The sequence below is a fragment of the Marmota monax genome, unplaced genomic scaffold (assembly GCF_021218885.2).
Source record: "Marmota monax isolate L192 unplaced genomic scaffold, Marmota_monax_Labrador192_F-V1.1 WCK01_AAM20220418_F8-fsc00307, whole genome shotgun sequence".
In the NCBI taxonomy this organism is placed as follows: Eukaryota; Metazoa; Chordata; class Mammalia; order Rodentia; family Sciuridae; genus Marmota; species Marmota monax.
In genome coordinates, this window is record NW_026695211.1 from 515,894 (window position 1) to 528,445 (window position 12,552).

The window sequence follows — 12,552 nt, forward strand, 5'->3', positions numbered from 1 at the left end:
CAAGCCTTAGTATTAGTATACAGATGAGACTATATGATTGTGGAAGCACCTAGTACAATGTCTGTCACATAATAGACTTCATATATATATATATATATATATTAGTCTTGTGGATCAATATGAGAACTTTGCTAGTAAGAAGAGCATCAACAGAGCATGAAGTATCTTAGAAGGAGAACCTGGACAATCGTGTGCAAGTGGTAAATATGTCAAGTCAGGATATGGAGGAAGAAATTGAAGAGGCAGTTAGGTATATCAGTTATGAACATGAACCCTGGAGACAGACTGCATACAGTGAAATCCCTGGTCTGCCACTTACTATCTCTGGGACCTTGGGTAGGTGGTGGATCCTTTCTGTTCCTCAGTTTCCTCATATGCAAAATGAAGATGATAATAATTTCTACCATATAGGAGTATTTGAAGTGTTTAGAGCTGACTCTGGCACATAAGCACAAACAAAAGTATTAGCTATGACATCTTCAATTTGCACTTATGATAGTGGATTATTTTGGTTTGGAAAAAATCATCATGAATTAACTCATGCAGTATCCAGGTCCCTCAAATTGATTTAAAAGGCTTTACAGATGGAACAGTCCCAAGCTTTAATCAAATCATGTAGCATTCAGGGCTCGCTCACAATTTTCGGTTGATCAAGTTTTGTTGGCAGTCTGTGATTGTCTAAGTTGAGAGACCTGATTTAAGAACTCATTGAATGCAGTATCTTTTGTGAAAAGAAACCAGATACCAAACAGGATATGCTAGATATGCTTCTTCATTTCTCCAGGGCCTGAAATGAAGCCATTAGACACCAAGATTTTTAAGTACTTTTGTGCAGAAATGGCTTTCATCTGACTCATTGCCAAAGCAGACAAAATTACACCCAAGAGTTTCTAACCGTGAACAAAATCCAAATACACGGAGTAAAAAGATATTTGTGTTCAGAAACTGATAGAGGAGATGAATAAAACCCAATCTGAAAATAGGATAAACAATGATGTGATAGAATATAATAGTGTCACTGAGGTTAATAGCAAAAGGACTGGAGTATCGCTAGTATACAATAGGACTGTGTTTTCAGTTTTAAGAGACATGTAGATAAGGACTACTTCAGGGTCTATGAGAAATTTCTGGTAATATAAGCTGTGAGCATGAAAGGCTGTTACAAATGAAAAGTGGCGTGCTACATTTGACACTGGTGAAGATATGATTCATCAGGTACAAATACAAAAGGAAAGAGGAGTGAGATTAGGTGATGGATCAAATGAAGGTCAAGGAGAAAGGTTGCAAACTGAAGTTGGGCTCATATGGAGATAAGAACAAATAAAAAAAAAAGAATTGAGAGGTAAACGTGCAAAAGAATCAGAGAATTTTATTTTTATCCGAGGATAACAAGGTAAACTGAGATACTGCACAAAGCATTTCTGCACAACAATACTCTTACAGTTTTTGAAAAGAACAAGAAGAAAGGAAATGCCCTTTATTTGAACTCACATCAGCATGCAGGAAAGCCTATTAGTTAGTTTAACAAAGTAGGAGCCAATCTGTTTTCAAATTAGCCTTATAAATATGTATTCTATTTCATTGATCCTTAATGGAAATAGACTCAAGAGTGAGTTTTATACCAATTTTGGCAAGATTGCTGTATCATCCACGAGAACAAAAAGTGTACTAGGTATTTTGAACAGGGATTTTTGGAGGGGGTACCAGGGCTGAACTCAGGGGCACTTGACCACTGAGCTACATCCCAGCCCTATTTTGTATTTTATTTAGAGACAGGATCTCACTGAGTTACTTAGCACTTTGCTTTTGCTGAGGCTGGCTTTAAACTTGTGAATCCTCCTGTTTCAGCCTCCCAAACTGCTGTGATTACAGGCATGTGCCACTGTGCCTGGCTTGAACAGGAATTTAATATAGGAAATAAGTTGAAAGACAAAGAATGGGAAGGGGAGGTAAACTAGAGATTCATAACTTTAGGAAGCAGCTACCAACCCTGGGCCTAGGGACACAGAAGAGAGGATGTGGAGAGCAGAGGAGGAACTGCCACTCCAGAGCTGCTGGCCTATGGAGGAGGGACCAAACATTCTTCCAAAGTCATTGTCATAAGGAAGGAGGAGATGGGCAAAAGAGACAGAGAGAGGACTGGAGAGCAAAACATCTCCCCTCCTGCCACCCACTGATTTACCCCCAGTGCCTTCAATGCAGGAAAGCAATTGACAAAGGAGTTTGAGAAACAGAATGTTCAGATTCCTAGGTCCCCCAGCATTACTAAACAGAGTGAAAAGGTAGCTGAGTCATTATAGGCAAATAACTAAACACAAGAAGGCCCTTCATTCATTTATTTTGTGAAAACGACTGGAGAACTGCAGTAGGGCTTCTGGTCAGAATCATAGCTGGACTCCATTTACTTAGCAGACTTTGAAATAAATAAAGTTTCAGAGATCAATGTTGTGAGTATTACACACACTTATACATATATGTATACATATCATATAGATAGATATTATGTGAACCCACATTATATTCTCTGGGGTGGGAACATTGTGTGTGTGTGTGTGTGTGTGTGCACGCACATGCATGTGTATATATGCATGTAAATGACAGTATCACTATGCAAGAGTGTGGTGATATTTGGATGGAATTCTCTAGAAAAAGAGGTGGTTAAAATATGAAAATAACTCTTTACAATTTGGCAGAAAACAAACAAAACAAAACAAAAAATATTTCCCTCATGTTTCTCTAGTGACTGGTTACTGTGACATTGGAGAGCCAAGAATAGGTTCTAGAGGTCTGTAATATTTCTGTGTGTGTCTCTGTATACACACATGTCATTTATGAGCAAAGCCATCTAAGCACACCAGTTTTGCATATTGCTCTGCTGTTTAAACAAGGAAAATCTAAATATAATATCTGGATTCCATTAAGCATTCAGAAAATTATCTGAGGGCCTAACACATGATCTTTTTAGATATTTAGATATATCTCTGAGTATCTTTAAAGGGTTTAAGTTAAAGGAGAGGTGCATTAGAATGTTTATTTCCATTGGTATGTGTAGTTTCTTATAAACATATCCTTACTCTTTTTACAAAGAAGCTGAACATATTTCCTTGTTCTGCCCTTGTTATATGCTTCTTAACTTCGTGGGAGAAGGCAGTAATAACTTCATTCTTCCATTTATTATGAAACATTTGGTGCTTGACATCCAGGCCAGAATTTCCAAGAAGAGAAATCCAAGTTCCCATGAATTTTATAATCTGGAAAGCTATTCCTAAGAAATGACATGGGAACCTAATTAGTTCCCCAAAGGTCACTCCATTGAAAGGTCTAGAGATAGAATTGATTGAAAGTCATTATCAACTTGACCTAGATTTTTCCCAGTAACTGAAAGGACAAGAGGCTTTTGAGCTAATTATTGTCCCTAGCAGAGGTTACTTTTTTTTTTGAGATAACAAGTGATTTAAATATTCATGCACATTTTTTTTTTCTTTTTAAATTTTTTATTGTGGGTTGTTCAAAACATTACAAATTTCTTGACATATCATATTCCACACTTTGATTCAAGTGGGTTATGAACTCCCACCTTCACCCCATACACAGATTATTTTATTTATTTTTTTTTTCTTTTCATGCACATTTTTAATGCTATTTCTATAACAACAAACATAACTTTCCTTATCATTGCTGGGTTTTGAGTTTTTTTTTTTTTTTTTCCCATCCAAGGGCCTTCTGAAATATTTGAAATTGTCAAAGTGTTATCACGTGGAAGAAAATTTGAGAAACAGAAGAAAGGAACTAAAAAGTACCCACAATATTGGTACTTGACCATAATAATGCATATTTCCCTTAGAGTGTACTGTTTTATCTATTACTATATAGCTATAATTGATGTTTATATAGCATTTAATACTGATGTTTACAGTTAACCTTATTTTGGCACTGTCTTCTATAGCCTTTTACCATTAGTTTAATAGCTATATAGTATTTTATTAAGAAAACCATATGATGATTTTATTTAATCACTACATTTATTCCAGTTTCTAATTCTTATCTTCTCCTCCTTCTTCCCTGTACTCATTTTGTTGAATTACTGAGTTTCTTATAAGAACCAATGAAAATAACATTGAAGTAGGGGTCAAATGATTTGGGCTGTGTGGCTTTGCCTAGTTCCATAGTCTCATTATACCTATTTCCTATCTATCATATGTGAATAATGACTGCCCCTCTTACCTCCAAACACTTTTGTCTTCGAAGTAAGACTTGATCCCCATTACTTGTAATTTCCATTAAATTAGTGCAATGCATAAATTAAGCCAGTCTAAGAAATGATAAATATTCACAATTTAATAATTAAAACAATACAACAATTGTCCTTCTAAATGTACCTAAGCTGTGGCAAATTGTAATGTGTTACAGTTAAGTTTTACTCTGAATGACTAATTTTGTGGGTATGGTAGAATTTTATTTATTTATAGTGTTCTTAGATTTGGAATTATTTTCTTTGGAAGTATTGAGATGGTTTTATCTTTAATGTCTATGGACCAAACTTAGTGTCAAGTTAGTGATGATGATGATGATGATGATGATGATGATGATGATTTTGTGGTGCTGGGGATTGAACCCAGGGCCTCATGCATGCAAGTCAAGCACTTTACCAACTGAGCTGTATTCCCAGCCCCTGGTGTTGTTTTTTAGATGGAATGGGAAAGTATCACAATTAGTAAACTTTTCTAAAAGTAAAAACTGACTTCAGTAATATTTCAAAAAAATAGTTATTATTTTTAAAGGAAATACTTTTGGGAGAATTTCCCAATGTTCTGAACCCAAAAAACATATCTGAATTTTATTTCAGTCTTGGCAGGGCTATCTTGGAAAAAAACAAAAGCTGAAAAAAGCTCAGGTTTGAACAATGGACTCTTTTTCTTTTTGTGGTACTGGGGATTGAACCTAGGGGTGCTTTGCCATTGAGTTACATTCCCCAGCCCTTTTAATTTTTATTTTGAGACAGTCTTGCTAAATTGCTGAGGTTGGCCTCGAACTTGCAATCCTTCTGCCTCATCCTCTTGAGTAGCTGGGATTACAGGCATGCACCTGGACATATCTTTCAATTATATGATACAAGAATGTCTTAGGAATGCTAGTTAAGGCTATTTCCTAAACCAAGATGCTTTCTATGTTTCTTTTGAAGCTAGGAGAAAACCTCTATCTTAAAATAACAATCAATTAGAAGATTTCTTTTCATTATGAACCATTTCTAACATTGGTACAATATGTAAAATAATGTTTTGAACACATTTATCTTCAAAAATATTATTGAATAGCTTTTATACATGCATACACATTTAATTTATTATTATTACTATTATTATTTTAGAGAAGGGGATCTTATTGTATTGCCCAAACTGGTCTAGAACTGGTGGGTTCAACTCATCCTCCTGCCTCAGCCTCCTGACACATATGCATGTGTCACTGTGCCCAGAATACACATACATTTTAAATGCATAAAATAGATACATTTTAAATTCAGTGTCTAATTCTTGATCTATTTTCCTTCCTCCTTACCTATCTCCTTCCCTGGATATAAATGGTACTGTGAAATCAATCTTAATCATTCCTATGTATTTCTTTATGCTTTTGCTATATATGTTTGTGTCCATAAACAGTATATAGTATTGTTTCACGTGTTTTAAAATTTTAAATATTCTCATACAACTTATTTACCTTATTTTTCAGATTATTTCATGTTCATGCATATAGAACATTGATTTAAAACACTGTATTGTTTTCTATGAATATACAATGATTTATTTATCACGCCCCCCCTTCCCTGCTGAAGCACTTTAAGAAAAGGAAAATTTAAAGTTATGTCTTTATAATTTATTGGCCAAATAGAATATTAAGGGTGCTGGGAATTGATACTTCCACTCCTCCCTTTCTCTGAGTGCCTTCAATTATTTTACACTTTCTTTTATACCTGATCCCATTGAAAGATTTTTAAGGTTGTTGACATAGAAAACTTATTGAAACACAGATGTTGTCTGTGGACACAATGAGTGTACACCGCCACCATGAATACCCACTCTATGTTAGGGAGGAACTAAATGTGAGCCAGGTATTGGCCAACAAATAGGTGACATGTCAAGTTGGTAACCATCAAGTTGTGTATATGTATGTATATGTATTCATATGTATGCATTTACTGTATTTTAATTTTTAATTTTAAAAGACTTTGGTTTGAGCTGGGGATATAACTCAGTGGTTGAACACTTACTTAGCATGTGCAAGGCCCTAGGTTCAATCCTCAGTACCAGGAAAAGAAAAAAAGACAAACTATGTCTTAAAGTTACCAAAAAAATATAGCTAATAATTTGATTACTCTTAGTTTTCACCTATTCAAAAATGTGCTTTCCTTATTTGCCACAATTATATATTTTACATTTATTTTTGCTATGGTAATATATTTTAAAATGGAAGCATTAATTAGCAATACCAGCTATGCTTTTATTGCTGTACAGATATTATTTAGGATCTATAGGTTAAATATTGCTGATTTTGTAGATGAAATGTATTAGTATTGAAAGTGTTTGCTATTTCCTTCCAAAAAACCAAAAAGAAAAAAGAAAAAAGGAGCACAATAATTATGTCAACTCCTATCTTAGTAGACAACATTATTGTGAGCTACCAACTTCCTGTATTCCCTTGCAAACTTTAATCTATGATTTTCCTCTGTAATTTCATTAATTTTTAGTGACCAGAGCCTTTTTGTATTAATAGATAAATTCTCTTAATAATTAAATTATTCTGGTGACTTCTTTGTGCTTAGGGTGGAAAATAGGGTCTCTGAATTGGTTTCATTTTTTTCCTTTATGAACAAATGCCGATTACAGTAAATTGGATTTTAACATTTGACTAAATCATCATCTATAAACTAAATGAGGTTTTAGCTGACTAAACTGAATGTTATTAGAAGACTCTTAGGTGACAAATAAATAAGGTCCACATTTTAGAAAGATCAAGAACTTGTGAGCCAAGAAATTTCAAACCTAAGATGATATGTTCTGTAAAGGTTAAAGTAGATTTTTCAATTATAAAGTAAATGGAACACATTGTCAATGACTGTAGCTGCTCGTGTTTTTTTTAACTGTGATCCAGAAATGACCATATTGATTTTTGAGCTTTTATGTTTAAAGAAAATCACTGAGATTAAATTTCACGGCTTTGTGAATCCTGGGTTAACCAGTAACGGCTGAGAGATGCTGCAAGGGCCGTAGCTTCTCTGCTGGTTGCTCCTTCATGTGCTCAAATCTATTTTTAGAGTCATCTCTTATCTTCACTTACAAAAATGTATTATGTTTTTTTTTTCAGATCAAATTTTCAGAATCGGACTACTTTGGCAATGTTCTGCAAACCCGAAAGTATTTAGCACAGTCTGATTTCGTCTGGCTAAGAAAAGCTGTTCCAAAAACAGAGTGAGTATTCAAAGAAAAAAAAAAGTGAAATAGATAAATACTTTGGGAGGTGGAATCTCTTAGGTTAAACTTTGTAATTCCCCTCAAGTTAGAGTAGCTAGATTGCCAGTTGTTTTGCTTTAGCAAAATCTGTGTCATATTTAGCCAACTCTTATTTCTGATATTATATGATTCAGATCTTCATTAACACCTATCAGAAGAAGGCTTACTAGGGTGCTAACATTAAAATTGTTGCTAGATCTAGTTGTAAACACACACATACACACACACACACACACACACACACACACACACACACATATATATATATATATATATATATATATATAGCAAGAATATTTCTCTAGATTTTCACACTCAGGTGGAAACTTTTCAATCTTAAAAAATAATAAATATTTTAGAAATGAGTATGATTAGACATGCAAAAATGAATAATTTGGGGCTGGGGTTGTATCTCAGTGGCAGAGTGCTTGCCTAGCATGTGTGAGGCACTGGATTTGCTTCTCAGAACCATATATCAATAAATAAAATAAAGGTCCTTTGACAACTAAAAAATATTCTAAAAATTGAATAATTTTGAAGCATCTAGAAGATATTTGTTGAGGTGTAATGCATATCAAAGAACTCAGAGCTATATTATTTCTATTAGAATAGCAGCTAAGATTTATTTGTCTTCTTCTGTCTATAAGAACATTCCCTATTGGTAGGAGAGTTTCCTTAAATACTTTGAGGCCCAGGGCCAGCCAGTTCTGATTTCTGCCCTGAGCAGATGCTGGTGCTGCTGCTGCTGCTATTCATGATGATGATGATGATGATGATGATGATAGCAGCTAACAGTTATTGTGTGTTTATAATATGCCAGGAAGCACTTCACTATTTTTAATTCATTTTATCCTCATGTCACTTCTGGGAGGTAGAAGTACAGTTACCCCTATTTTACCACTGAATAAAAAGCTTACAATTGAGAAATTCTTCAGCTCAGGTTTAGATGACTTTTTGTTCTGCCTTCTGGTGCTTTTGGCTTCTGGGACTAGATTCTATTCCACTGTGGCCCATTTCTCCAGTGTTTTATTTTTTCTCTTGGTTCTCTAGGTTGGATAATTTCTATTGATCTGTTCTTAACTCCAGAATTTCCTTTTCTTTCTTTCTTTCTTTCTTTCTTTCTTTTTTTTGGTAGTTTCTGCTTCCCTGTGATTATTTATTGAGTCACTGTCATATTTATCATTAGTTTTTTGAATGTAGCTTAATTTTTTGAACTAATTTATAATGGCTACTTTCACATCTTTGCCAAATCCAGTATCTGGGCTCACTTAGAGTCAGTTGCTATTGATTGATTCTCTTATACTTTTTCTTTGCATAACATAATTTTTTGTTGTTGAAAATGACATTTCAGATGATGTAGCAACTCTGGATTCTGATTTGTTTTTCTAAGGCTTTTCTTAGAGTGACTTTGCTGGAATTACACTACAGAATTTATATCCTCTGTAATAAGGAGGTGTGGATATTTTGCTCAGTTTTTTAGTTCTTATTTTTTATTCCTGGTGATTACCCCCGTGTTTCCAAAACTTAGTGCTCAGCCAGTGATTAGGGCATGACTATGCTCACCCACCTCCAGCCTGTTGGGCTTCTACCCTGTGCCAGTTGCTCTGTGTGTAGGCTGGGAGTGCCTTCAAAGTCACAGCTAGCACTCCATCTGCCTTGGATTTTACCTTCTATTGGGTTCTCTCTGGTCTCCCCTGTATATATACCTAATTTCCTACTCAACCAGGGATATGTGGAATGCTTATTTAGCCTTTGTTTGACTTTCAGTTTCAGGATCTCTTTTTAAAATTTGAGTCTGGGTTTTCTTCATTCATTTTCCACCAAGTTGGCCATTTTTAGATGAAAAAGCTTGCAGATTTAACCGCAATAGTCCACCTTTTTTTTTTTTTTTTAACCTTGGCTGATACTTAGTTTCTAGATCTTTGGCTGGTTATTTTGATATTTTTTTGCCACTTTTCAACTCCTTACTCTGTCTTGGATTGCAGAGTCTCTAATTCCCTGTACCTAGGCTTAAGCACTCTATGCTCCCATCTGCCATCCCTGCCCTCTGCCTTTCAAATTTTTGTACAACATACATCTGTGAGGATACTTGTAAGTTATTCCCTTGAAGGAATAGACCCAAAGCTAGATCACTCTTCTACCTATCCCTGACTCCAAACAAAAGCATCAAAGAAGAAAACAGATAGCTTTAAAATTTCTTTGGTAATGATAGATAATTGTCTAAAGATAATTGCTGCCTTGGGTTCTTTTCTCTTATCATATTATGTCTTAGTCTTCCTATCCTGTTTAATCCTCAAACTAAACTACACGATAGAAATTTTAGATTTAGGGCTCTAAAATCTGATGACCAAAACCCAGTGATTTCAACAATTTTTATTTTTGTAGTGCTGGGCTTGAACCTAGGGCCTTGCACATGCTAGGCAAATGCCCTACCTCTGAGCTATATTCCATTCCTTAGCAAATGATTTCTAATATATTTATGACCATCTACATACAGTAGGATTATTATAGATATATGCAAATCATTCTGCCCTTTAATTCAGATCAGTTAAAAAATTTTTTTTTAATTTGTGGAAAATTCAAGGCTTTACCAAGGAGTGTTTTGTAACTTTTTATGGTTTTTGCAGGAACTCCTCCATATTAGATATGATGCCAATTTAATTCTTCAATTTCAAAATGTCGGTATTCATTTGGATATGTAGCAGGGCTTGTGCTGCTAATTGAAAAAGTCCCAAATGTGTCATCTTTAACAGTATCTTAAAATACTGATTGGTTGTCAGATTCTAATGCCCTTGACTATTGCTAATATTTTATTCATGCCTTGGAAAAATGCTGGGTGAATTTGTGGGCTTAGGCAAATTGTTTGATATGTGTAGTTTTTTTTCTCCATCAGTGGAAAACAAATATAGTCATTTCTTAGAATCTATGCAGAATTGGTTTCAGGACATCCTACAGATACTAAAATCTGAGGATGCTCAAGTCCTTTATACAAAATGGAGTTGCTTTTGCATATAACCTATGTCCATCTTCCCATATATTTGAAAGCATCTGTAGATTATTTACAATATTTAATACAATGTAAATAGATGCACTAGTATATTGTTTAGAGAATAAGGACAAGAAGAAAGTCTGAACATATTGGGTAGAGGTGCATTTTTTTCTCTGACCTGTGGATGTGGAGAGCTGACTTTACCTCTTTTACAAGGATATTAAATTGGTTTATGTTTAGGGAGAAATCCTCCAAGAATGAATATAGGTATAATACTTTTGATTCTTGTTTTCTCAGATTATGTCTATTTCAGGGTAAACAACATTAAGAGATTTAACCTGTTTGCATGGTAAAGTGATATGACAGTCATTCCCTCCCTTCCTCCCTCCCCTCCCCTCCTCCCTCCCCTCCCCTCCCCTCCCCTCCTCTCCTCCCTCCCCTCCCTTCCCCTCCCCTCCTCTCCTCCCTCCCCTCCCCTCCCCTCCCCTCCGCTTCCCTCTTCCTTCCTTGCTTTCTTCCCTCCCTCCCTCCCTTCCTACCTAAATATCTGGCTGGACTTTGTCAGGCATTGTAGGGAATTTTAGTTTCATGACAGCCATTGGCTTTAATTGACATTTTTAAAGTCTGAAATTCATAAGTTAATCAAGTGGGGATGATTCTGGAGTAGCTCCTCTACACTTTGAACAGCACATCATGATTATATTTCCACAAAACCCTGAAATAACATTTTACTTCTTTGTGGGGATAGGAGATAAATACCCTCTATCTTTCATTCTCATGGAATTCATTTTAGCTGCACTAATGTGCATTAAGAATTTTCTAAGGCAATAGGAAATGTCAGCAAGAATGAAATTAATTGGGTGGTCATCCCTGAAGGTACATATTTAGGGGTTGGTTCTCAGAATTGTCACTTCATCAGTTTGCTTAAAAATAGAGGATTTATTTTACTGCTTGGCTTGAGTCAAGAGTAATTTCTTTCCCTCAGGATCTTCTTCTTTGACAGAAATGATTTTAAGCCAGTTTCCCTATTAACTCATTCTCATTCTACTGTGACCAAACATGCCTAGATTCTCTTTCTATATATTTTGGAAAATACATTTTAAAATGCATCAAATGTCTCTACAAATTATGGTTCTGCACAGAATTTTTGTTTGCAAAATCATCTGTAGCACAGAATGTGAGTTATATAAACTGCAAAATATTAGTAAGAAAGAAATAGATACTTGATGGTTTTCCCATTACGTATTCTCTAGACTATCTTCAAGTGTTGACAAGTAAAATGTGAAACTTGACTCTAATGTATATCTATTATATATGGTTCCAAGAAAATGGAGTACGAATGTTATTCCTTCAGATCATTGTATTTTGGCATTACATTCTTTTCATCAGTCCTATTGTCTAGTATTATTTAATCCCCATATATTTTGGGCTTTTAAATTTATATGACTTTTCCCTACCTTATCCATTAAATTCTTCACTAAACACAGACTGCAGGAGCATCACAAAGACATAGTAGGAAGAATTTAAAGTACTCAAATGATGTTCTTTGTTTATTAAGATAGATGTTTGCAATATAATAAATTCATCTTAATAGATTAAGTGATTTTCTACTCTGAATGTACCATTTGGACTATTATCTTAACCCATGAGGAACTTAAAATCTTATTGGAAGATAAGTTCTGCAAACTCAAATGCTTTCAGGGTCCAGTCATTGAAGAAATGGCTAACCTAGCTAAGTATAAACAACAACAAGGAATGATGAGGACCATGGGGGAACTAGTAACTGTACATTCTATTTAAAAAATTCCAATTCAGTGATTTTTTTTTTATTTTTTGATACCAGGGATTAAACCTAGGTGCTTAAGCACTGAACCGCATTCCCAGCCCTTTTTATGTTTTATTTAGAGACAGGATCTTGCTAAGTTGCTGAGGCTGGCCTTGAACTTGTGATCCTCCTGGATCAGCCTCCCAAGCTGCTGCGATTTCAGGCATGTACCACTATACCCGGTCCAATGCAGTAGTATTTTTAAACCATTATTTTGGGCAAACAAAACTGTT

At 34.9% G+C, this 12,552-nt stretch overlaps 1 protein-coding gene across 1 annotated transcript in view; it reads left to right on the plus strand.

The window, feature by feature from the left end:
- The window catches only part of Phex (phosphate regulating endopeptidase X-linked), a 192,618-nt gene that overhangs the window by 133,427 nt on the left and 46,639 nt on the right, over positions 1-12,552 (plus strand). Inside the window, exon 14 of the mRNA XM_046430585.2 lies at positions 7,360-7,463. Coding sequence (XP_046286541.1) covers positions 7,360-7,463 — 104 coding nt within the window. The remainder of the gene's footprint in view (positions 1-7,359; positions 7,464-12,552) is intronic.